This window comes from Stegodyphus dumicola, chromosome 6 (genome assembly GCF_044657685.1).
Source record: "Stegodyphus dumicola isolate Sdum_Otavi_A_Nest chromosome 6, ASM4465768v1".
Taxonomy (NCBI): domain Eukaryota; kingdom Metazoa; phylum Arthropoda; class Arachnida; order Araneae; family Eresidae; genus Stegodyphus; species Stegodyphus dumicola.
This window is the reverse complement of record NC_140773.1, coordinates 82,551,513-82,579,505: the sequence shown is the minus strand read 5'-3', so window position 1 is coordinate 82,579,505 and position 27,993 is coordinate 82,551,513. Positions and strand designations below refer to the sequence as shown.

Here is a 27,993-nt window from a genome sequence, read left to right as displayed (position 1 = left end):
ATGTCTGCCCACTCTACAAACTTATTAATCGCTTGTTGAGCTCTTACTTCAATGTCCTTTACGCCTGAGATAATTAACAGAAAATCATCGGCATAAGCTTGCAGAGTTACTTGTTCAGTATTTTCAAACATACCAAAGGCCGTATTAGCGACTAAGTTCCACAGGGTTGGTCCTAAACAGGAACCCTGTGGACAGCCTCTTTGCAAATCCTTTATTAAAATTTCATTATCCAGGGTTAATTGAATTTTGCGTTGTTCCAAATAATTTCGAATTAAATTCAAAATTTTTACAGGGCAGTTTGCGCTATCCAATGCATCAATTATGTCAGGCCACCAGACCGTGTTAAATGCACCACGTATATCAATGGAGATGATTAACGTGTGCCTGTTACCATCCCTGTTGCCTTTTACTGTGTTTAGCAGATTAAAAACAGCCATTTCAGTTGAAACCCCCTTTTTAAATCCAAATTGAAAGTCGCTGATCACTTTATTTTCAATCAGAAAATAATTTAGTCTGTTCAATATTAATTTTTCAAAGAGTTTATTTAAAGAAGAAAGAAGACACACTGGTCTATAAGAAGACAAAATAGCAGGATCTTTACCTTTTTTGCCAAATAAAACTATTTCGGCAATTTTTATCTGCCGTGGAAATAAAGCCAATTTCCAACATGCTCGATTTAAAGATAACAACAATTGGGGGAATTCTTTGAAAAGTATCTTTATGATAATATTATCAAGACCGTCTGGTCCGAGGGCCTTCTTAGACGGTAGAGAACGAATTGTATTTTCTAACTCCTCAAGCTCCAGGAGGGCAGAGTCACTTAAAGTAGAATTCCAAGTTTGATTTTTAAATTTTTCTCGCATTACTTTATGTAAATCCATATCGTCAATCTCCAAATCCAATGGAAATAACTCATCTAAATTTTTTTTTTTATATTTTTCTCCCAGAGAAGTACAGTCCGGAGCTACCTCTACTGGCAGCTGAAGAGGTCGAAATACTCTGTCCACTGCAATCTTTTGAGTGATGCCATAAGCATTTTCAATAGCAGCACAAAATGCCTTCCAAGATTCACTTTTTGTCTTTATAATCAATCTTTTAAAAATTGCTAGTTCCTTCTTATAAGAAATTTTAAGTGAATGCCTTATATTGTCATCCCTTTCTTTTTGCATACGTCTCCTCAAAGCACGAACTTTGTTCCTTTTTATTGTGAGCGAGTCAGACCACCATTATGTAGAGGTTTTAATCCGTACTCTTTTCGACTTATAGGACGCTGTTGCAGCATCCATCAATGAACCAATAAAAAAGTCGTAGTTATTTTCTAAATCCTCTCGAGAAGTATTAGATTCAAATAAATTTATAAATTGAGAAATTCGTGGACGAAGTTTCTCAATAAATTTTTCATGTCCACCATATGAAGTTTTAAATCTACGTTTCAAAATTATGTCTTCCGAGATTCCAATTTCAAACAAAATAATTTGATGATCACTAATAGACAAACCTGTCAACACCCTCCAATTTGTAATAGAAATTGCAAAAGGAGATGAAGCTAATGTAATATCAGGCCAACCCTTGGCTCTGAATCGGAGGAATTAAGAACACACACTCTGTTTTCGAGGATAAAATCAAGAACTTTAGCAGCCCTGTGATCTTCTTGATTTCCACCCCAAAGAGGACTCGTAGCATTAAAATCACCCGCAATAAGCAAATGATCATTATGAATAATATGTGAACAAAGATCGGTTAAATTGCTATCTAAATCGGCCGTCGGTGGAAAATAAACGTTAGTAATATTAATACTTCTATTGATAAATTGCAAGCGAATTGTCACTGCATCTAAAGTTCTCGCCACAAAAAATGGATTTAGAGGGCCGTTATATATTATCAATGCTTTAAAAGAACCAGAAAAGAATATCTTACTACAGTTTGGTAATCCAATGATCTTGCCATCTTTGACATAAGTTTCTTGTAAGAGAGCGAGATGTATTTCATTTCTAATCATAAAATCAATAAAATTTAAAGTAGCTGCCCTTGATCTCTGTAAATTTACTTGTGCACAAGTCAGATCCGAGATGCTCTGAGTAACCGGTATGTTCATTAAGCCTGTCACTTCTGAGTGTTGCTGAGGCGAAGAATCTCCTGCCTGTATAGCGGACATTGTGATGAGCTAGCCTGATGTGATGTCTCGTACTTCGTTCCTGCAGAGGCGTTGGAGTGAGTACAATTGACGCAATTTGCAATGCTTTCGGAGCACTTCTGAGTAAGGTGGCCCTTCCCGCACTTTGCACAGGCCGGTGGATTTTTGCAAATTAGACTTAAATGACCAAATTCTTGACAGTGATAACAACGCGTCACTTTATGAAATTCTCGAAAGAAGCACGATGCGAAACCAATATAGACTCTCTTCAGGTCCTTCAACAACTGTGCCTGTTCTCTAGACACCTCAAGAAGCCAGTTGCACGTACCGTCTGTTCTGGGTCTGGGTTCCCTTGGAAAAACAAAATTCTTCTCACCTGATGATAAGAGTTCTTGAAAAGCTATTTATAATTCCTCAGAAGTAGTATCCTGAGGAACACCAAAAACTATGAAAGACACTCTTAGTAGTCTTGGAATTCTCAGGTCCAAATGTTCCTTCAAATCCGATTTTTTCAAAATGGCTTTTTTCAATGTCACCAATTGCTCTTCCCCTTTACAACTCTTTGGCTCTTGTTGGACGAACTTGTAAAATATTTACTCCGAGCCTTTGCGGTTTAATATTCTGAACTAATTGCGTCTTAATACTGTTTGGCGATCTACTTGTATCTTTAGCCTTGATAATCAAAACGTGATCCTGTTGAGCTGGAATCTTCCTTACCTGTGAAGGCTTCGAAGTAAGCCCAACAATTTCTGCAGAAGATAACTCCGAATTCACTTTATCAAATTTACCGTCTAAACTATGTGATTGACAAGCCTGTAAATCGGATGCTATTTCCGAATGTGGTAAGACAGTGGCTTGGTCAAGCTGTATTAACTGATTAAATTTTAACTCAAGTTCCAAACGTCTTTTTTCCAACAAAGAATTCTTTTCCTCCAATGAAGAGACTCTTTCCTTCAAGCAGGCGTTAAAAACCTTCCAGGTGAGCTATGTATAATTCACGTTTGTTTGAATGTGATCTGATATTGCTTACAAACTTTTTAAGTTTCGCTGCATCTTTATTATTTAATTTATGTTTTGCATTAGCATCAACTAAAAATGCTAAGATACCGTCATAGGATTCATTAATAAATGATAGATGGTTCCCAGTTACCTTTTCTGGAGCCAAATCTTGTACAGAGCCAGGAGAAGATTCAAAGACTGAAGAAACTGATTGTGCCGGAGAAAGCGTAACATTAGAATGAGACATTTTATTATAATTCTATAAAATGGGCTTTTCTTCAGAGGGAGTTACTATGTAATCATAAAACCCTTAAACATATGACTTAAAAGTGAAACAGAAATAAAACACTATGAAAAACAAATCGGTAAGCAGAAAAGAACGAATTAAACAAAAATCATTAATTAACAAAAGACTAATTAAAATTAAGTACGATTTGAATTATTAAATTAACAAAAAGGACCCCAAGGAACATTATAGCACAGAAATTAAAACAATTATCGCTTGACTTCAAGTAGTAATATAAGCATGAATTTAACATATAGTCTATGGAGTTTCCCAGGAAAGAACCACAGTCTCAGAACGTAAGTTTGACAAGTTCAAAAACATTACTTCTCTAGAGATTATAATCAGTAACAAATAAATTTAGAACAGATTTTCTATGCGTATGGCAACTTTCGGTTCCAGACTCTTAAGAATTTCGAAGAACAGTGGTGTAAGATAGCGTCCTTTTAGTACCATAGTATAAAAATCTTAATTAATTATCCTAATTGTGATAAAACTGTCCAAAAATTTTTTGTAAGTCATAAAATCATAAAAACATTAATATTTAAAAGAAAATTGCAATTAATTTCACCAAAAGGACCATAATTAATTCGAAAACAGTCTCTAGCTTAATATCAGTCTATGAACACAAAGTACAATGTAAACAAATGCAAAATTGAAGATAAATCAGTAAATACTTATCTAAAATACATATGAGGCAAATCGATGCAATCCACGGAAGCTGTAGAACATAATTTCCACACCTGTTTGGTACAAAACACGATCCAAAACTTCACAAAACGAAGACCCCATTACTGGAATCTCGCAACACTAAACCACAACTAAGTATCCAAAATCACCATAACTTTGAAATTTGCAGGTCGAATTCCACAAAATTGGTATCTACTTGATCAGAAACACTTTATGCACACATTTTAAAACATGAAAAATACCGACTGTAGCTATTTCCACCTTTAAAATCCACTAAAATCGGGGCACGAAGTTTAACGGCCAACACCATCGACGATCTGACGCCATGCACCTTTATATCTACTGCTCTATTTTTTTGAAAAAATGAGAAGTGAAACCTGAATTGAAGCTATTGCCTTTAAATACATCCCATCCAAGTCCCTTTATGCGTCTCCTACGGATTACTGTGCATCTGGACTTTTAAAACAAGCTATTTATAAGGAGCATCCCAAAACATTGGATGGACTTTGGAAGATTGTCAAGAGGAGTGGAATAAAATCAACACTGATGTTTTAAGGAAAAAGAATTTTATCTTGGGAATCAAGATGTAATATGATAAAAAAAAAGGGTTATCAGATTGAACATATTAGAAAATAAAATTCTAAATTTTGTTTACATATAAATCTTTGCAAAGTCGTTAAAAAATGTTCTTCTGTATTTATAGAAAACTGTAGTTAAGTTCTATATCTGCCGCCCAGATGGCAAAGTGGTTTGTGACTCTGACTGCCGTACCAAAGAGCCTGGGTTCGGATAGCGGAGAAGGCATGGGTGCAATTTGTTTGCCACTTCATAGGCTGAAACGGTAGCCGAACTATTAGGTGCCTCCAAAATAAAGCATCCACCGCTTCTGGTCTTAGTAGTGGCCAATGGCTATTAACCGCCTGAGCCCCTCATTAGAAAAAAAAAAAAAAGAAAGAAAGAAAGAAATCTGTATCTTGCTTCAAACAGACTAAGGCTTTGATATCAACTAAGTCTTTACATGCAAACTCTGATTATAATCCCATTTCCCTTTTGATTACAGACAGGGCAATATAGTCAGCTGATGAGTTTTATTCAAATCCAATCTAATTGGTTCCCTGACCTATCAGATGAAACTGCTTTTAGTCCTCAGTCAAAACATCAAAACACATCTAATACTCTAAATCAGAAACGCAAATTTTAAAGTAAAATGTTTAAGTTTTAATCTTTACATTGATTTTTCTGATATAGAAATTCTTATTAAGATTACTTTATTTTAAAGTTGGACTGCAAGTTTTTAGCTTTTAAATTTCTTAATTATAGCACTTCAGAAATTTCCTATCTTCTAATAGTCTCTTTTCTCCCGGCTATAATGTTTTATGCCTCTAATTTTTTTTTATCCTGATCTTTTATTTTAGTGATACAGAATTTGAATGAGAATTTCTCTTCAGTTTCCATAGTTGACAAGAGGACACAATTCATACAGATTATTATGGTTGAAAGAAGAAACTGCCATATTTTTAACTGGGTGAAACCAATTTTGGTTGATTGAATGAATTATAGATTTTAAAACTGTATTAGTTGTCAGATACTTTTAAAAATTAATTTTTTAAGTATGCCATAATATCGCAGTCCTAAAACATAGTGGTACAAAATATAGTCCACGAAAAAAAAACGGTTCAAAAACATCGTGGTAAAAAAAAAAGTACCCATAAATATCATCGCATGACGATAACATGCCAGTAGAAAAAGGAAGATAAGTAACTGCTAGCCCTTATCTATAAAAAAAACTGCTAAGTTAATTATGAGATTATTTTCTCCACTTTTGGTAATCTGATACTCTTACAATGAAAATGATTTCTTTGTTTAAATTACTTGTTTTTTAAATAAATTTAGTAGTATGCCATAATATCGCAGTCCTAAAACATAGTGGTACAAAATATAGTCCACGAAAATAAAGCGGTTCAAAAACATCGTGGTAAAAAAAAAAGTACCCATAAATATCATCGCATGACGATAACATGCCAGTAGAAAAAGGAAGTAAGTAACTGCTAGCCCTTATCTATAAAAAAAACTGCTAAGTTAATTATGAGATTATTTTCTCCACTTTTGGTAATCTGATACTCTTACAATGAAAATGATTTCTTTCTTTGTTTAAATTACTTGTTTTTTAAATAAATTTAGTAGTATGCCATAATATAGCAGTCCTAAAACATAGTGGTACAAAATATAGTCCACGAAAATAAAGCGGTTCAAAAACATCGTGGTAAAAAAAAAAGTACCCATAAATATCATCGCATGACGATAACATGCCAGTAGAAAAAGGAAGATAAGTAACTGCCCTTATCTATAAAAAAACTGCTAAGTTAATTATGAGATTATTTTCTCCACTTTTGGTAATCTGGTACTCTTACAATGAAAATTATTTCTTTCTTTGTTTAAATTACTTGTTTTTTAAATAAATTTAGTAGGTTATAAAAAATATGAAAGTAAAAATTATTCTTCTTTCCATCATGCGCTCACAAATCATTATGCGAATATCCATTTACAATTATTAAAGCCTGAAAAATGCATGTCTGCGTTGTTATCGTAATGGGATAATTTGTAGGTACTTTATTTTTTACCACTATCTTTTCGACGACGACGACGATGTTTTGAACCTGCGAAGTTTTTGAACAGTTTTATTTTCGAGGACGATATTTTGTACCACGATGTTTTCTTTTTGCTTTATTTTCTACTACAATGTTTTGCACGACGACGTTTTCGCCTTGCGTTGTATTCTCCGCGCCATTTTCGTCCGCGATATTTTTGACTATAACCATGGAAAACAGGTCTTTAAAAATGTTTACAGCTACAGAATAGCCGAAGATCTGCCCACTAGACCGACTGCGTCTAGTTGGCCCCGCGCTCAAAGAGCGTCACATTTGTGAAATTTGTTTTTGTTGGTGTCAATCAAATTAGATTTTGTTGAGTGTCAAAATTTAAAACTGAACAAGATACATTTTTTCTCGCAATCAGCATAGACAGATGGATGTTATTTTACTCTTGTACGTAATACATAATATTTTGACTACTCTGCTACACACAATGAACTGTAAGAATCGAATAATATTTACTTTTGGTAACCTCCACGTATATGAACAACACTGAGTGCTGCTGCAAGCTATGAATAATAAACGAATTAAATATTTATGGAAATGTATAAGCAAATTATTAATAAAACATTAATAAAAATTCACAATTCAAGAACAATATTGTGTTTTAATTGTTAATTCTTTTAATTCTTTTCTTACAGTTATATAAATGATTATGGATAGGCAAACCCTTATACACTGTTGCTTTGTTAGTTCATATTTTGTGCAGCCATCGGAAGTTTTGCTATAAGTGTGCTCGTTGCCTTTCATATGCATGGGTTCATAATTTCTTGTTGGTAAGTGTTCTGTGCAGAGAAGTTTGATTCAAACTGTGAAGAAAACTACAACTCTGCCTATAAGAGAATTGTGAATTGTAGAGCAGTGAGCATAAATTATTGGAAAAAGGTAAGCACTTAACCTAAATATAGTTTGTGCAAAAAGTAATCAATAGAAAATCAAAGATATATAGAAAATTGTTGTGATATAAGTAAATATAATCTAAAACTTCTAGTTTCATAAAGATATAACGAAATAGATATATATAGAGAGAGATAAAACAAATTTAGAAGCACTGATGTATGAACACTTATATGTAGAAACGCAGAAACATTGGTGACGCAACATGTAGATAGCACAGAACGTAGATTCATGCTGAAGAGGAAGAATACTGATTGTGTAGGATGCTAAAATGTTGAATCTGCAGCGAACAGCAAATTTGGCAGTCGAGGCATATTAAATCTTCATTTTTAATTCCAAAATTTACATGGCACTCTGATCGTGCCTATTCAAGAACATTTACACCTTTGATACTGTTGCGATGGGAAACAAGCAGAGTGATGCATCCAAATGGTAACAGAGGTAGAAACGAAGTGAACAATTATCCAATACGGAAGCTCACCAAGAGAAGGTTTGCTAGGTTAGAAAGGTTTCAATTCTGAAAATTTTTAGTTATGTTCCGAATTAGCTACATCATAAGCGTTATGCAAGCCATGTGACACAGATTGATCTAGAAATGGCGCAGTGCAGGAAATTTATTGCAATTTTTAGAATACAGAGAGGAAATACTCAAATTAAAAATGAGGAATTAAGAGACTATTACTAAATTAAATTAGAAAGCTGATTTACATATTTTTAAATCTCACATATATATGTAAGCTATAACAAAATATGATAGCTGCTTTAAAAAATAATTGGCGATCTCAAAATTAACGATTCTAGATTTGGTGCTGTCTACCTAAATTCATCTGTTCTCCCAAATTCGAGATCATTCCAAATTACATAACATTGCTTGGAAAAGGTAACTAAAACTAATACTGACCAATCATTTAGCTTAGAATACTTTCTGCACCTACATAGTATAAATACGGCTTTGCGAGGAACTACGTGCCCTTTTTTCCTCCTGACTTCTGCTATACAAACAACACTGAGCCACTTACGCTTTCCTGCCTGAAATGAAATGACGTAGCATACCTTTATCTGTGTATATAAGAAGTTATTGTATTCAAATATGATTGAAAAGTAAATTTGTCTGCCAAAGAGATGATTTGAAATGTGTAAAAATAAAAATGGTGATTCTTCAATTCAGTTTTATTATCTGCTTCATCAAATCGTCACCCTCAGCCATTACGTCATCTACGCAATACCGAAAGCTGTTAAAAGTTCCAGTGGCTTCATCTACGCGTTTAAATACAACATATATTGATTGTAATAGTATAGAATGCGGACTGCGATTTTAAACAGTACATCACCATGGAAGCACATTTAATTTATACTTTTGTTTTTGTTTTTACACTCTAAATTTACTGTATCATTTACTGCTTAAATTAAAAAAAAGTTGGTCAATTTTTTATGTTACTATGAAAGTCGTAAAGCAAATTGTCAATCTACAGAAAAAGAGATATTCTCTGAATGATACAAAATAAATGTTACAAATAAAACAAAACACGACATCATTAAAAAATTATATTTTTAATAATCTTTTTTCATTTACTTTTCTCTGCATTATACCGTTATATATATTATGATTTCATTACATGGAATAACAAGACTTTATTCTTTTGATGATTGAGATATAATTAAAAATTTTAAACTTCACTGTAATATTTTAATAACACATTTAAATAAATATACTAATTTGCTCCTAATTTAGATATCAAACGCAAAAAGAGAAAGGGATATAGGTAGAAAATACTTAAATGGCAGTACCAAAAGAGAATTAAATGCGATGAAATAAAATGCAGATGAGAAACTAAAAGGTTCTTTTTAAAAATATTTGAAAGAAAACACAGGATAAAGAACCCGTATCAACAGAAGAAGTTCAAAATGTTGAGGATAATGACGACGATCAATTATAAAAAAAAAGCCGAAGAGGTCTCCGAACAAGAACAGCAATTCACTGCTCAAATGATGAATCAGAAGAACTTTTCTTAAGAAAAAAAGTGTTAAGACTGATGATTACCAAAAAGATGACGAACAACCTCAAAACCTCGAGACTAATATAGAACATCAAATGAAAAATCGAAACATCAAATAAGCATAATAGATGATCCTGCTACTTGGCCTGAGATAATTATCTAACGCATAAGAGGTTATTTGGTTAATAAAGGATCACTAAATGTTCCCTTGAATAATTTTTTCTCCTACACTTTTTCCAAAGGTTCATTTCAAAAGGAAACTGCCAAATGGTTAACTCAAGGTTATTTATCTGGAGAAAAAAAAAAAAAAAAAGTTGTTTTTGTTGTTATCTTTTTAGTGAGGGAATTGTTTTAGCTACTACAGGATTTAATAATTGGTCAAATATCCATACAAGATTGGCAGATCATGAAAAATCATGCCGAAAATCTCTGATTTTTTATACCATTTTTATTATCTACAGATGTAACTTTGTAAGGGGGAAAAAACTTTTTCTAGGAAAAAACAAGTTGCGTATTTATTATGGTTCATGACATTACCCGAGTTAAGTCGGGCTTCAATGAAGCAGCCAAACAAAAACACAATCTAGCCAAAAGTAATATGAAACTTTAATATAGGTAATAAGGGCAAAATACAAATCAAGTAAATACATTTTACGATCTATAAATGCCACTGACAGTATGGTACAGTCTGAAATATAGTGTAACACATAGAGGCACATCACAGTCTGCAACAGCGTGATAATCTGTAATCTGCATCGACTAACAAAACTAATTGAATTTACAGTTTATTTATAATGCGGCCACATCGCGGACTGCAGCTCAGGGTCATGGAGGAACCAATCACAAAAGCTGCTTGGACCCCTCCCACAGCTAAACAAACCATGGAGGTAGGAAGTAAGATGGAGTCACCCTAAACAAGTTTCTCCCGTACCCTGCTCTGAAGCACCGGCGATCCCTACGTGGTGACCAAAACATTGGGTCATTTACCATTGAGTTCTATGGGATTTGACGCGTTCGGATGTAAATATTTTGTAATTACGTCGTAAATATACATATAAATGTATATATTTTCTTTTTCTACAACACTTCCTAAGTAAGTAAGAGTCCTAAGTATGTGAAAACAACATATTTTTAAACAACATTTCATTCTGAACGGAATTAAATGCTATACTTTTCACAGGACAGTTTTCTCAGAATGGTTTAATTTGAATGAAATATTTTCACAAGTTTTCGTTAATTACATTAGAAAAAAAATTAAGGTAATTCGATTTTATTCGGTTAAGGTACAAAAATTAAGACCAAAGTTTATTGTATTATTAATATTAAAATTATGCATTATTTCTTTTCTATTTATAGAGCTTCTTTCTAAAATACTTTCTTAAATATGACATGATTTTTTTGGCTTCTGAGGCATCTTTTAAATCGAAAAATGTAAGTCAATTTATAATTAATGCTCTATTCTATAAGTGAATAAATTCTTCATTTCAAATACATTTAATGAATATTTAAGTATTTTGTCAAAGGCAGATACATGCTTTTTGCAAGCACATGCATAAATACCCATACATATTTCCTATTTTTCATTTCCAGCATGTGCAAATCTTTAATTTCTGTGCATTCACTATATTTTTCGTGTAAAGCAATTTACGCTAATTTAGCACACACCCGAAAGTTTTACATAAAAATATATATATATGTATATAATTTGAATGAAAATTATAAGTATTATTTTTAATACCCACTCAAAGGTCAGTTTTTCTTCAAAATTCCTCCACGATGGCATCTCTCTCTTTAGGCAGATAGCCCTTGCATGCGTTACTCTATTTAATAAAAACTTAATCTGACCTATGTGCCTAATTGCAAATATTTTAACATACATAATTTTATATTTATAAAATGTGTAAGTCCAAAGCGATTATTTTTCAGATATATAAAATTAAAATTAAATTTAATGGTTTAAAATTTTAAATAAAAAGAAATAAAAATAAAAAGGGTTTAAAATGAGCAGCAGTAAAGCCTCTCCTCTGAAAAATTTTAAAAGGTACATGTTACAATAATATACGGATGTCAAAAAAAATGTTTTATTTAAAACATTTTGACGTTTGGAAAATAAAATAAAAGTAGCGAATACTCTATCAACGGTATCGAAAGACGCATACAATTTTAAATGTACCGTAAGGTATTTTTCATTCTTTAAGCATAACATTTTTCTTAAAATCTATATTTTTATAGTGCAACAGCTTATAATTTTATAAAACAAATTCATAATCAAAATCGCTGTTGTTAGTTATCGAAAAATAACCAAGATGTGATTTTTGCGTAAATGTCACTAAACTATACAAATTGCTATTATCCATCACACTATGAATGTTTCTTTCATGCGAAAGTGTTCCTTTTTCGATTTCTATGGAACTGTCGTGTGTCGAAATACTATCAGAATCTTGTCAAGCGAGCTTCTGAATGTAAACAAAGAACACCCCATCTGGTGACCCAAGCTTCAAAGCAGCGCTTCACGTTTAGCGCGGGTTGGCCCCTCCTCCCTTTCCTACCTCCATGAAAAAAATCCATGATCGACACTCTGCCATGTGCATGGCAGAGTGTCGATTGCAACGCGATATTATTGGCGATGACATTAAATATCCGCAAAATTTTCATCACCCGGGTTAACTCGTTCATAGGAAAATCAAAATAGCATCTATTCCCGAGATATCTCGGGGAAGGTCTTTAATCGGTTAAAATGTACAGAATAGCAAAAAAAGATTCTTAGCCGAAATTATAAAGGTAAGCACAAGTTATATAACTGAGGAAAAACGTGATTAAGACAAGCTTTTAAAAGACAACTGTCTGTGATACAATTTTAGCTGAGTGTAATTTAGTGTTTCGAGAAGCTGTGGAAAAATTGGGTGATTCATACAATGGAAATTTTCTAGAAATGATTAAATTACATGGGAAATATGATTTGACACTCCATGACTATCCCCAGCAAATCGTGAATGCAGGAACAAAAGAACTTATCTCAGCAAAACAATTCAAAAGTGAAATTATCAATTTAATGCGTAATAAAGTTCGAAACAAAATAATAGACTGAACAAAATTTGGAAAACATTTTGCTGTCATTATTGATTGTAATCCAGATATCAGTTATCAAAAACAAATATCTCTTACTGTCACATATGTCTCAGATCAGGCTCAATCATCAGTGCTAATGAACAATTCATTAAATTTATTCCTGTTGATGACAGCTCTGAACAAAATTTATACCATGTTCTAAAATGAGAAATCAAATCTTTAGGACTGCACATCAGTGATGTAAGAGAGCAAGGTTATTACAATGGATCCAATATGAAGGATTCCGCAGTTTAGGCAAGATTCTTAAAAAAAAATTTTTTTTTGAGCCCTTTTTTCACACCCTGCATATGTCACAAAATTTAGGAAGATGTAGCTAAAATGCATCCTGAGGCGACAACCTTTTTTTGGCACACTTTAATGCTTTTATGTTATAACTACAAAAAGCGCAGTACTTTTGAAATATGTGGAACATATTACAGTTAAGCCTATGTCTGATACAAGGCGGGAATGTCACATAAGGTACCAACTAGATGAAAATTCTACGATGCGTTTCTTGAAATATCAGAACTAAGCCTTACAGATCAACAAAATAAAATGTGTCAGAATCTCTTGAAAATTCAATTAGAGATTATAAATTTAATTTTTTGAAATGATTTACTTGATCATACCAATACCGTAAACAAAGAACTTCAAACTTTTCAGAGGTCCTTTCATCTTTAGGAAATCTTTTATGTTGGACATTGCAGTACTGGAATCAATAATGTTTTAAGCAATGTAGAAAATTTGGAAATTAATTCAATACTTCAAAGACTCTGAAAAAGAAAAAGGCACTTTAATTACGAAACAGATGATGAACCAATGACTGATCCAGTAAGTTTAGTTTACTTGGTTACGGTAAAGTGCACAAGGGCTATATGTCAAGGGTAGAAATGCCTTCGTAGAGGACTTTTAAAGGAGAAATGGCTCGCATACACGTTATACATGGGAAAAACCACGAAAACGGCCATGCAGCCAACCCATTCACTAGGATTCGAAACCGGACCGAACTACCAGTGTTTAGCGACTTTACGGCTCGGCCGTGGTAGGCACCTGATCCAGTAGGGTAATTTAAAATAAATATTTTTAATCTGATATGGATAAGGCATGAGAATGACTAAAAATTAGATTCTAACAATTAAAAAGTCACTCAGACTATTTGGGTTTTCAACAAAATTTAATCAAATAAGTAAAGTGGAATTACAAAAACATGCAGCTGATTTAGAAATAGTTTAAGTTAAAACAAGGGGATACAGCTGATTACATTAAGAAACCAGGCTTAAATAGCTATATGTTGGCAGAAGAAACAGAGACAATAACGTCATTAGTCCTGGAGCACTATGAAACACCCTCCGAAATATTTTAATTTTTATGTGAAAGCAAAAGATCTAGAGTTTCCGAATTTATTGCTCTTCGAATGTACTTAACAATATTAGTAAGTGTTGCATCAAGTAAGAAATCATTTCTGAGGCTGAAACTCACCAAAAACTGTTTGAGGCCAACAATGGCACCAGATAAGTTAAACAACTTAGCTATAGTTTTAATTGAACGACAAGAATACAGTAATTTGGATTTAAATCATATTTTAGAAGAAAAATTAGAAAAATGTAATTGTCATATAATAAAAATAATGTAATCTTGTACTAAAAACAAAGTTTTTGAAATCTCTTGTTTTTAATTTAACCGAGAGCTCTGCGAAAGGGATTCGATCAGGCTCATTATGGCTTGAGCTGGCTCTGGCTATAGATGTGTTTATAACATATACCAAGATTTAATCCAAAGTACTAAAAAGCAATGAAGGGTTCCGGAGATGAAACTTCAGAAAAATTTTCTTTCAAATTTTGATATTGAGAAAAAGAAAACTGTGTTTATATACCAATAAAAATAATTAGCGTCTGAACGCTCAAGAAGAATATTTGAAGTTATCGAACTATAATAGTTTAAAACTTAAGTTTAAGAAAAATCGAATGATTTCGGCAGGAAAATGATAGAGAATTCCCAAAGCTTTTTGAAATGGCCTTAAACTTTTCATAAAGTGTTAAAAATTCTTTTATTTTCAAGTTAGACTGTAAATTTTCCGCTTTTTAGTTTCTTAATTACAACCTTAAAAAATTTTGTTCTCTTACAGCTATGATGTTTGAAGCCAATAGTTTCTTTCTGGTCTTTTTTTTTTTTCAATGATACAGAATTTGAACGTGAATTTCAGCTCACTTCTTATACGTCACATGAGGACAGTGTTTATACAAATTATTAGGATTCAAAAAACAGATTGGAATATTTTTAAATATGCAAACTCCAATTTTATTGATTTTTCTCAATAAATTATAGATTTTCGAACTGTATTATTTGTTAGATACGTTTAAAAAATGAATGATAAAAGTATATCACTTCAAGTAAATAAGTGCCGTCTATTTATGTTAAAATATAAAATTAAAATTTTCTAACATTTTGCTCTATGTATTTACACAAAGTAGCATTTTCAGATTAGCACTTATACGATCAACAAATCAGTGAATTCTATAAATGCTGAAGAAACTCTACATCGAACAGTCACCCAAGATTTAATCCTTTAACGTAAAAGTAAACTAGCACACCTAGCTCATTAGTATGAACATTTGGTCTTGTCTTTTTATGGTAAAATTATATTTGTAGATATACCAATGAAATTTTCTTGAATAAATTTTCATTGGGATTTAATTATCATTAAATGGTTTAATTTAATTTCCTAGTTTATGCAGCTCTACTCCTAAGGATCGCAAAAATGTAAATGGGGTCACCAAGTGGAAAAATTTGAGAACCCCTCTAACAGATAACCAGCAATAAAAAATTACGCTAATTGGACAACTGCAACATGATGTTCTCAGATAGTATATCTGTTCTCACGAGTCACGTACCCTATGATCTACCTAATGAAACAGCTTTTCTATACTTTCATATGAGTCAGTTGTCTAGAAAATGCCACATGACTTGTCTTAAGAGGTGAAATTATAAAATGTTAAGTAACACCACATAAAATTAATGAAAAATATTAGAAAGACAAGAGAAATATAATGTAAATCAAATTATATATATTTATAAATATTTAAATCCTTTTTAATGAATTGTTGTAATATTGTACACTGACTTATTCATTTACTTATTTATTCCCCCTTTTTTTTATAAATATTTGTTTCTTATATGGAATTGATTTTATTTCCGGGGGGGTTGAGTGTGGCGAGGTTCAAATTGTAAAAATGGATCAATCGTAAAATGCAAGATATATCTTCACCAAGCTTGGTGACTGATCATTCCCCAAAATTCCAGAAGCTCATGCTATATCAGACTGGTGTCCATGTTATACTAAAAATACAACTCAGATGAGTTGCTGTTTGTTTTTATTCAACTGTGAGTTTAGTAATTGCTGAATTGTGATTTTGGCAATTTTGCACTAAAGAGGATTTATTTAATATTTACATTTTGGTTCAGCTATTTGCTATTATTTATTGTGCTGTGTAGAGTTAATTTATATAATAAACTGCTAATGTTTCCTGTTTATCTGAAGTGATCATTCAAAGAGTTATCAATTAAACCAGTAGCCCCCAACAATACAAGTATAAAAATTGAATCCCGATTCTCACTTTTTCTCTCAAAAATATTCTCAATGGAAGCTATATAATTAATCTATTAACTATCTAATAATCTCAATAGAAGCATAATTAGGGATACCGTTGAAGAGAGTTTCTAAGGAAACTACGTTATAAAATGAAGAAACTTCAGGCAATAGTCTGTTGATGAGGTAGCAAACCTATCAGAGATCAGCAGTCTTATTCGCTCAGCCACTGTTAGGCATTCTCTTAGCATGTGTAAAAGAAATAAGCATAGTTTTTCTTACAAAATACTGGTAAACCCTATGCTAATTTATCTGTTTTAAATCCGTAATTTGAAAAATTTATTACAATGGCAATTAATAAAATAAAGCATGTCAAAATCAAAATATTTTTCTCACATTTCATTATGCTTTAAGTGGAATGCTTAATTACCTTCATGCACGCCTAAGTAATAACCAATACCATGTCCAGTTCCATGAAGGTAGTCTAAGCCAATATTGTAAAGTGGTCGCCGAGCTAAAATATCTACATCAATATCTTTAAGGAAGGGAGAAAAGCAAAACAAATTAATCAATACTGAATATGAAACAGGGAGATAACAGCATAAAAAAATTAGGATTCACAAAAGTATTTACCTCGAACACCTTCAGGAAAAGTAGCTGTTATCAAATTAATAGCACCCATCAATACTCTTGTATATGCTTCCTAACAAAAGGAAAATTTGTGCTTCTTTTGATTAAAATACATTAAGCAGGTAATAAAAAAATACAATAAAAATACGATATCTTAAGTTTTCAGGAAATCTTAAAAGATCTAGAACTGTCCCATACTTATCACTCTGTTAGGTGCATATTATACTGATATCATTCTGGTATCATTTTAAAAATCTGATATCATTTTAAAATGGGCTGCATTTTCTGCATAATTATAGAGTTAACCGAAAAGTTACGTCATTTTTACGTGACCAACAGCTCACTATCTAGCAGGTTCCTGGCCTCTTTCAATCCTTAGTGTAACAATACATAAATTTGCACTGCTGTGTTGCTTTTTAGTATTCACCACAGAGGTAAAATACATTAAAATGTTTAGAAAAGTGTCAAATTTCTTAATAAAATTGCTGTGCAAAAATGTAAGTACCTTCTTTGAAAGTTGTATAACATTTTCTCTTTTAAGACCTCTCGAAACGAGTACTAAATCAAGTAAATCAAAGACTTATCATTTTCATGAAGCTCGGGAACTTAATCTGCTTTTTAAAAAGACGAATGATAAATGCTGTTGCTTAATATGGAATGCCATTAAAATCAGGAACCTAAACAGGCATCTTTCAATTTTACAAAACAAATATAAAACAGATTATTTACCAAATAGTGATTTGAGGAAAATAAAATTAAGGATCTTATGGTTAAGAGCTCAACAAAGTGTTTTGGGGAAGCCCATGCTAAAATTGCATAAAGTAACTATTGCATCATTAATAAAATCAGCCATATTTTAGTAAAAAAATGCAAACCATTTTCTGACGGGAAATTTATTACGGGAGACTTCTTAGAAAGGGCAGATTCACCTTTTAATGATTTTAAGAATAACATTGAAATTATTGCTCCAATTAATGATCTGCAATTCTCTCAAAATACTATGATGCAGTGAACTGAGAAACTAAAAGGAAATGCAAGAGAACAGCAGAGTCGTAGCTAGGGTTTTCAGCGCCCAGGGACAACTGAAGATTTCGCGCCCCCTACTGCTTGCCAAGGATGGAAGTAGCATGAAAATGACAGTTCTGCGACAGGAGGAGCTGAGGGCGTGGTCAATGACGTCACACAGAGGGCGGGGCCAAAGCAAACGTCATCACACTAGGAGGCGTGATTTCGAGTGGAGTTGAGTTGTTTTTAGATTGTTGATTGAGTTGTAGACTTCCTGCTTTTCATTTAAAGTTAGTTTTTTAAATTGGCAACAGGAAATATTTTCTGCATCTTAATTTTGATGAAATGGCGATGCTGCCCTCTCTTGACGAAAAAGTGAATTATATGTTTTAGAAATATATTTTTAAGTCTAGTGTTAAATTATTCAATGCGCGACTCTGAAAACAATGTAAAAGAAACAAATATAAAAAAGATTTTCCTTTAATGATAGTTCATCATGTTATGAAAATGTAACTACAAGATAATTTGTTTTTAATTACTCAATTTTATTCTGATACTTTTATGCTTTCTAGTTTTCCATGAAACTTTAACTTATTTCTCAGGTTTTCTGTTTTCATAATAACATATTCATTTACTGTCATATTTTTTTAATACTTAACGTTTCTAATTTGTAATATTTTATTTAATTTCCACATACTATTTTGTTTCATACCTTTCATAAATTTCAGCATACCCTGATTTTTAACTTATATGTTATATTTCACAAACGTTCCCACACATGCTGTTTATTTGTTACATTACTTAATTTTAGATGCAATTTCACACTTTTTTAACGTTATAATGTTCAATATATTCTGAATTTAAACTTCATTTACTTTTTTAAACATTCTAGTATTTTATACAAACTTTAACTTAGTGGTTTGAAATTCTATTTAAAAAGAAACGTTTATTTTTCGTGATCTTAGTTCTTTTACTACATTTTCTACAAAATTTCTAATTTCTTTCACATGTTCAACAATATCTTCCTTACATTACCGAATATTTTTTTAAAAAACTTAAGTCTATAACTGTTAATTACTTCTCTTACGTTCATGATTTCCCTTCTGTGTTTATATTTCTTAATTCTAGTTTAACTTATTTATTATAACGTTTTTATTTCTGTCTCATCACTCGTAATTCCAACATTTTATCCCTTTTTATTCATTTTAACGATATGGATTGTTTTCATTTACTCCATATTAAAACATTTCCTTACAATTTTTCAAATACTTGTTTTATTCTCCGATCATAATAGATCATCTACAGGTTTTACTCAGAAATTTCCATTCACAACTTTACAGTTTAAAACCATTTATATCTAACTGTATTTCTTTCTCATATAGTTTTACGATCTTCAAAGTGTCTAACATCATGTTTAGTTTTAAATCCCTATTACCTTTAAGTGTGTTGATAATTTTCATTTCTAATTTTACATCCACATTCAGTGTTTCATCCACACATACCAAAATATTTCTTACATCTTCTGATATTTAGTCTATGTCATATTTGAGTATTTCAAATGAATTTACACTGCTTACATTATTATTTTTTCATGCTTTAGAGACACTGACTATACTAATTTTACTATTTTTCCTACACTAATTGCATCTTTGTCAGCACTCATGATAAACTAGCAATTGTTTTGCATCACATGCATAAAGAAATTCTTAAAACCAACTTTTTCAATATCGTACTCAAATTACTGTTTTCCAGATGGGAAATACCAGTATTCTTTAGTTTTACTCTGTTACATCTTTTCAAATTTTAACATCTTACTTTTAATTCTAACATACATCTTTTGAACAGTTTTTTCTTTTAATGATAGCCTTACCTTATTTGTTCAAATTAATTCTTTCATTCACCTTCTTTACTACCTTTCAGTACCTTCATAATTCACTATGCAAACGCAATGTCTTTCACTGACATTCTGTTTAATAACACTACAAGTTTCGTTAATTGACAAAAAGCGAATTATTTCTCATTTCAAAATAGAACTACTATATTTTTGCACAAACATTACCTTCATCCATTCAAGACGCCCCTTAACCTGTAACTGACGTAGCGATAGGAAAGGAGACTCTTATCATATGCTCTTTCGACATTTGAGGTTTTTAGAACTTCTTTGGCAAGTATATCAGTACCATCAGAAAATATACTTGACATTTTTACCCAGTTTAAAGGCAACATACTGTTATAAGAAGGGTTTTAGTTAAATTTATAAGACAAATAAACACATTTTGTGCTAAATAGGCACAGACATTTAGATTCAGAATATTTCTTTTAAATCTGATGTAAGACTTGAATTTCATTCATGATACGGATTGTCTCTTGATTTTTTTGTTTACCTTACACTAATAGAAAATTTTTGTTTTACAAGTTCAGCTTTTAACGAAATAAAAACTACGACACACCTGCTGTTTTTAAGAAAAGGAACTTTGATATATTTCTGGAAATGTAAATGCTTTTAGAGTATTTTTCTTTCAATAACGTTGATTTTCATTACTTTACTAATTTCAATAATTCTCTTATTAGCTAATATGAATGAAAGATTATCAAAAATGTGACACAGTATAACTCTTACGAACATACGTACCTTTACCAGCATACAGATATTACCGATTGAAATGAAGAAAGATACAGATATTTTACTCCAATCTACATTAAATAAAAAAAAATATTTAAACTTTCATACATTCCAAAGAATAAACGAAAACTCAATAGATATTGTCATGTTTGTATATATGAGATAAAAGTTTTATGAATGGTATTTAAAGTAATGCTTAGAACTTCATAAAAGCGAACATTCACAATGTTAATACACATATCATTAGTTATTTACATTAATCAATGTAATATTAATCATTACATGTACTATATGCATATATATTTAAAGTTTAATTGTCTTACAATTGAATAATTAACTATTGAGAGAAAGAGGTTCATATCTTACACTATTTAATTCACATGGAACAAATTTTTCCATCAACCACATTGAACCACGTTTATTAAATTCGCTCTTTTATTTCTACATTTTCACACTCACGACACATTTTAAATGTAACTATTGATTACCATTTCAAACACCGATATCATAACTCAGTGTAACACTACACCATAACTCATTTTTTTCCCTACTAACTACAATTTTATATGTTCAAGAAGTACATCTAAGACATGATCATTTTCTATGTTCTAGAAAATCAATTCAATTGCGAACATACTATTAAGACTTGCGATTTTAGAAGACTTACATGTATTAACGATGTCAACGTTTTTTCGTTTTTGTAAGATTCGCATCAAACCATGTCGCATTCGAATGTGGTGTAAGAGATCACTTTTTCTTTTAAACACTTGTAAACAATGGATGCAATTTATAAGAAGAGAAGTATCATGCTGCTTCAAAACATCATCATCAGCATATTTCTGTTTCTTTTGACACCAGCAAAATTTAAAAAAAAGTTTCGTGAGATTTTCTTCAAATTCTGTTTTACTTGAAAAAATGTCCGAACATTCAATACGATGTAAAGATTCATATTGTTTTAAATTCTCATGCTCACTAAATATTTTTTTATCATGATTTACTCTTAAAAGTAACTTTATAAGTTTTCATATCCTTTTTACGTGAAAAGAACTTGGGGTTATTCACTACAAAATTCTAAGACGAGAAGCTTCGCGACTTTTCAAACTATAAACTTAAATTTCTTAGGACATACACTACATCTGATGTTTCTTTCATGAGATTTTAAATATCTCTTCAGATTACTCGTATTCAAGAAACCTTACAAATATATCACATAAGTTCAGCGAATAATCGCTTCATAAACTCTTAAATTTTCAACACAAGTGAATCACTTGAAGCATATACTGCACTGTAAACATACAATACTTAAAAAAAAAGTGTTATAAAAAATAAAAATACATTCATTTCAGCAAGAAGCTTTTCTATTTAAATACATTTATTTATTTCCAAAGAACAAGTTTCTGTATTATACATAAAATATACTTAGAATTTTCTTTCATTAGTTAATATTAAATTAACAGCAATATCCATTTACTGACATTTGATATACATGTTTGCTTTAAAATTAAAACTAAAATTTAAATATATTTCTATTAAAAAAACATAAGGAAAAAAAATAATCATAACATCAAACAAACACAGAAATTTAAATAGAATAGCTGTACTTATATCAATGCATTTTTATAATCTTCATAACATTTCGATTCAAAAAACCTATCACAAAATAAATGAACAATTTTTTTCTGCCTTAAAGAATCTCTTATATTTTAAAAATTAATACATAAAAATATATCTTCACAAATATATTTAATTCTATTATCAACACTTATTATAATGCAATCATGTCTTGTTTGTGAAGGATGGTTTACAATGCAACCTTCGCATTTAAATAGTTTTTTAATCACTGAATTTAATTCAGTTTTGATAGAGTTTATGAGTTCTTTAAAAAGTTCATCATCATCACTTGACTCAAACTCTTCTAAATGTAAAAGATTATGTTGAAACGATAACTGGCAAAAAATATAATTTTGCTTTATTGAACTATTATCCTGACGGAGTGGCGAAAATTTCAACGCATAAAGACAATGAAACTTGTGTCGAACCTGAAAGTGATATACCTATCATCAGTTTAGGTGCAAAACGTCAAATGGTATTTACCAGGCGAAATTTCACATCTCGAAGCGTGGACATAACTCATGGAACTCTCCTTGTAATGAAATCCCCAACGAATCAATTTTGAATGCATGGAATACCCTCTCAACCTGACGTTAAAGACCCTAGAATTAGTATTACATTCCGAAACATAAAAATTTCGAAAATTAAAAAACGACGCTAGGAAGATAATGAGGATGAACTTCCAGAGGATGACTGGTTTGCCCACTATATGAAATCTGTTCCTGAAAATATCTTCATGCCGAATAATCGAGAACAGAAAAAAGAAAGTTCGAAGTTGATTGCACAGTGGACTCTTGGTTGGGGATATTTTGTGTCCATAAATCAGTTTGAAAACAGAATGAACATTCATCTACGTGAATGTATGGAACAAAATAAAATATTATACCCTACTACACGCGGTGTTGTTATAACTCCTGCAACATGGCAAGAAATTTCCTCAAAAATATATGAATTTAATCTTGTCTATACGAGTGCCAGCATCATTTGCAATAACGAGTTGGTAGTTTTCAACAAAGAAGGTGAGTGTATTTTTCAACAAGTTTTTAAACAAGATGAAAATTTTTTAAACTAAAACCTACATACCTAAAAGTAAACTGTGATATTTTAAAAAATTGAAAGAAATTATTCCTGATGTATCTAATACTTTATATAAAAGTATTTTTGAAATTATTTTACCGTTGCAAATCAAATGTAAAAACAATTGTTCGGATATGGCAAGTGATGATGATGAACTTTTTAAAGAACTCATAAACTCTATCAAAACTGAATTAAATTCAGTGATTAAAAAACTATTTAAATGCGAAGGTTGCATTGTAAATCATCCTTCACAAACAAGACATGATTGCATTATAATAAGTGTTGATAATAGAATTAAATATATTGGTGAAGATATATTTTTATGTATTAATTTCAAAAATATAAGAGATTCTTTAAGGCAGAAAAAAATTGTTCATTTATTTTGTGATAGGTTTTTTGAATCGAAATGTTATGAAGATTATAAAAATGCATTGATATAAGTACAGCTATTCTATTTAAATTTCTGTGTTTGTTTGATGTTATGACTATTTTTATTCCTTATGTTTTTTTTATTAGAAATATATTGAAATTTTAGTTTTAATTTTAAAGCAAACATGTATATCAAATGTCAGTAAATGGATATTGCTGTTAATTTAATATTAACTAATGAAAGAAAATTCTAAGTATATTTTATGTATAATACAGAAACTTGTTCTTTGGAAATAAATAAATGTATTTAAATAGAAAAGCTTCTTGCTGAAATGAATGTATTTTTATTTTTTATAACATTTTTTTTTTAAGTATTGTATGTTTACAGTGCAGTATATGCTTCAAGTGATTCACTTGTGTTGAAAATTTAAGAGTTTATGAAGCGATTATTCGCTGAACTTATGTGATATATTTGTAAGGTTTCTTGAATACGAGTAATCTGAAGAGATATTTAAAATCTCATGAAAGAAACATCAGATGTAGTGTATGTCCTAAGAAATTTAAGTTTATAGTTTGAAAAGTCGCGAAGCTTCTCGTCTTAGAATTTTGTAGTGAATAATCCCAAGTTCTTTTCACGTAAAAAGGATATGAAAACTTATAAAGTTACTTTTAAGAGTAAATCATGATAAAAAATATTTAGTGAGCATGAGAATTTAAAACAATATGAATCTTTACATCGTATTGAATGTTCGGACATTTTTTCAAGTAAAACAGAATTTGAAGAAAATCTCACGAAACTTTTTTTTAAATTTTGCTGGTGTCAAAAGAAACAGAAATATGCTGATGATGATGTTTTGAAGCAGCATGATACTTCTCTTCTTATAAATTGCATCCATTGTTTACAAGTGTTTAAAAGAAAAAGTGATCTCTTACACCACATTCGAATGCGACATGGTTTGATGCGAATCTTACAAAAACGAAAAAACGTTGACATCGTTAATACATGTAAGTCTTCTAAAATCGCAAGTCTTAATAGTATGTTCGCAATTGAATTGATTTTCTAGAACATAGAAAATGATCATGTCTTAGATGTACTTCTTGAACATATAAAATTGTAGTTAGTAGGGAAAAAAATGAGTTATGGTGTAGTGTTACACTGAGTTATGATATCGGTGTTTGAAATGGTAATCAATAGTTACATTTAAAATGTGTCGTGAGTGTGAAAATGCAGAAATAAAAGAGCGAATTTAATAAACGTGGTTCAATGTGGTTGATGGAAAAATTTGTTCCATGTGAATTAAATCGTGTAAGATATGAACCTCTTTCTCTCAATAGTTAATTATTCAATTGTAAGACAATTAAACTTTAAATATATATGCATATAGTACATGTAATGATTAATATTACATTGATTAATGTAAATAACTAATGATATGTGTATTAACATTGTGAATGTTCGCTTTTATGAAGTTCTAAGCATTACTTTAAATACCATTCATAAACCTTTTATCTCATATATACAAACATGACAATATCTATTGAGTTTTCGTTTATTCTTTGGAATGTATGAAATTTTAAATATTTTTTTTTATTTAATGTAGATTGGAGTAAAATATCTGTATCTTTCTTCATTTCAATCGGTAATATCTGTATGCTGGTAAAGGTACGTATGTTCGTAAGAGTTATACTGTGTCACATTTTTGATAATCTTTCATTCATATTAGCTAATAAGAGAATTATTGAAATTAGTAAAGTAATGAAAATCAACGTTATTGAAAGAAAAATACTCTAAAAGCATTTACATTTCCAGAAATATATCAAAGTTCCTTTTCTTAAAAACAGCAGGTGTGTCGTAGTTTTTATTTCGTTAAAAGCTGAACTTGTAAAATAAAAATTTTCTATTAGTGTAAGGTAAACAAAAAAATCAAGAGACAATCCGTATCATGAATGAAATTCAAGTCTTACATCAGATTTAAAAGAAATATTCTGAATCTAAATGTTTATGCCTATTTAGCACAAAATGTGTTTATTTGTCTTATAAATTTAACTAAAACCCTTCTTATAACAGTATGTTGCCTTTAAACTGGGTAAAAATGTCAAGTATATTTTCTGATGGTACTGATATACTTGCCAAAGAAGTTCTAAAAACCTCAAATGTCGAAAGAGCATATGATAAGTGTCTCCTTTCCTATCGCTACGTCAGTTACAGGTTAAGGGGCGTCTTGAATGGATGAAGGTAATGTTTGTGCAAAAATATAGTAGTTCTATTTTGAAATGAGAAATAATTCGCTTTTTGTCAATTAACGAAACTTGTAGTATTATTAAACAGAATGTCAGTGAAAGACATTGCGTTTGCATAGTGAATTATGAAGGTACTGAAAGGTAGTAAAGAAGGTGAATGAAAGAATTAATTTGAACAAATAAGGTAAGGCTATCATTAAAAGAAAAAACTGTTCAAAAGATGTATGTTAGAATTAAAAGTAACATGTTAAAATTTAAAAAGATGTAACAGAGTAAAACTAAAGAATACTGGTATTTCCCATCTGGTGTTGGTGTGTGTATTTAATTATGGCAAAGCACACTAGGGCTATCTGCCTAAGGGGAGGGATGCCTTTGTGGAGGACTTTCTAAGGGAAACTGGCTCGTATACACGTTACACATGGGGAAAACCACGAAAACACCCATGCAGCCAGCCCGTTCGCGGGATTCGAACCTCGGACCGAACTACCAGTGTTCAGCGACTTTACCGCCTGGCCGCTGGTGTGCCATTTCCCCTCTGGAAAACAGTAATTTGAGTACGATATTGAAAAAGTTGGTTTTAAGAATTTCTTTATGCATGTGATGCAAAACAATTGCTAGTTTATCATGAGTGCTGACAAAGATGCAATTAGTGTAGGAAAAATAGTAAAATTAGTATAGTCAGTGTCTCTAAAACATGAAAAAATAATAATGTAAGCAGTGTAAATTAATTTGAAGTACTGAAATATGACATAGACTAAATATCAGAAGATGTAATAAATATTTTGGTATGTGTGGATGAAACACTGAATGTGGATGTAAAATTAGAAATGAAAATTATCAGCACACTTAAAGGTAATAGGGATTTAAAACTAAACATGATGTTAGACACTTTGAAGATCGTAAAACTATATGAGAAAGAAATACAGTTAGATATAAATGGTTTTAAACTGTAAAGTTGTGAATGGAAATTTCTGAGTAAAACCTGTAGATGATCTATTATGATCGGAGAATAAAACAAGTATTTTAAAAATTGTAAGGAAATGTTTTAATATGGAGTAAATGAAAACAATCCATATCGTTAAAATGAATAAAAAGGGATAAAATGTTGGAATTACGAGTGATGAGACAGAAATAAAAACGTTATAATAAATAAGTTAAACTAGAATTAAGAAATATAAACACAGAAGAGAAATCATGAACGTAAGAGAAGTAATTAACAGTTATAGACTTAAGATTTTTAAAAAAATATTCGGTAATGTTAGGAAGATATTGTTGAACATGTGAAAGAAATTAGAAATTTTGTAGAAAATGTAGTAAAAGAACTAAGATCACGAAAAATAAACGTTTCTTTTTAAATAGAATTTCAAACCACTAAGTTAAAGTGTGTATAAAATACTAGAATGTTTAAAAAAGTAAATGAAGTTAAAATTCAGAATATATTGAACATTATAACGTTAAAAAAGTGTGAAATTGCATCTAAAATTAAGTAATGTAACAAATAAACAGCATGTGTGGGAACGTTTGTGAAATATAACATATAAGTTAAAAATCAGGGTATGCTGAAATTTATGAAAGGTATGAAACAAAATAGTATGTGGAAATTAAATAAAATATTACAAATTAGAAACGTTAAGTATTAAAAAAATATGACAGTAAATGAATATGTTATTATGAAAACAGAAAACCTGAGAAATAAGTTAAAGTTTCATGGAAAACTAGAAAGGATAAAAGTATCAGAATAAAATTGAGTAATAAAAACAAATTATTTTGTAGTTACTTTTTCATAACATGATGAACTATCATTAAAGGAAAGTCTTTTTTATATTTGTTTCTTTTACCTTGTTTTCAGAGTCGCGCATTGTATAATTTAACACTAGACTTAAAAATATATTTCTAAAACATATAATTCACTTTTTCGTCAAGAGAGGGCAGCATCGCCATTTCATCAAAATTAAGATGCAGAAAATATTTCCTGTTGCCAATTTAAAAAACTAACTTTAAATGAAAAGCAGGAGGTCTACAACTCAACTCCACTCGAAACCACGCCTCCTAGTGTGATGACGTTTGCTTTGGCCCCGCCCTATGTGTGACG

The 27,993-nt window shown here is 30.8% G+C and overlaps 1 protein-coding gene across 2 annotated transcripts in view; it reads right to left on the bottom strand.

The window, feature by feature from the left end:
- Window positions 1-27,993, bottom strand: part of LOC118202239 (xaa-Pro aminopeptidase ApepP-like) — a 268,101-nt gene that overhangs the window by 36,712 nt on the left and 203,396 nt on the right. Inside the window, exons 15-17 of one of the 2 annotated variants that reach the window (XM_085818601.1) lie at window positions 16,979-17,048; window positions 16,776-16,880; window positions 7,410-7,590 (exon numbers count right to left, since the gene is read on the bottom strand). In XM_085818601.1, the coding sequence (XP_085674727.1) occupies window positions 7,562-7,590; window positions 16,776-16,880; window positions 16,979-17,048 (204 nt within the window). In that variant the 3' untranslated portion in view covers window positions 7,410-7,561. Of the gene's footprint in view, window positions 1-7,409; window positions 7,591-16,775; window positions 16,881-16,978; window positions 17,049-27,993 lie in introns of those variants that run through there. The other variant, XM_085818600.1, reaches the window with a different exon arrangement.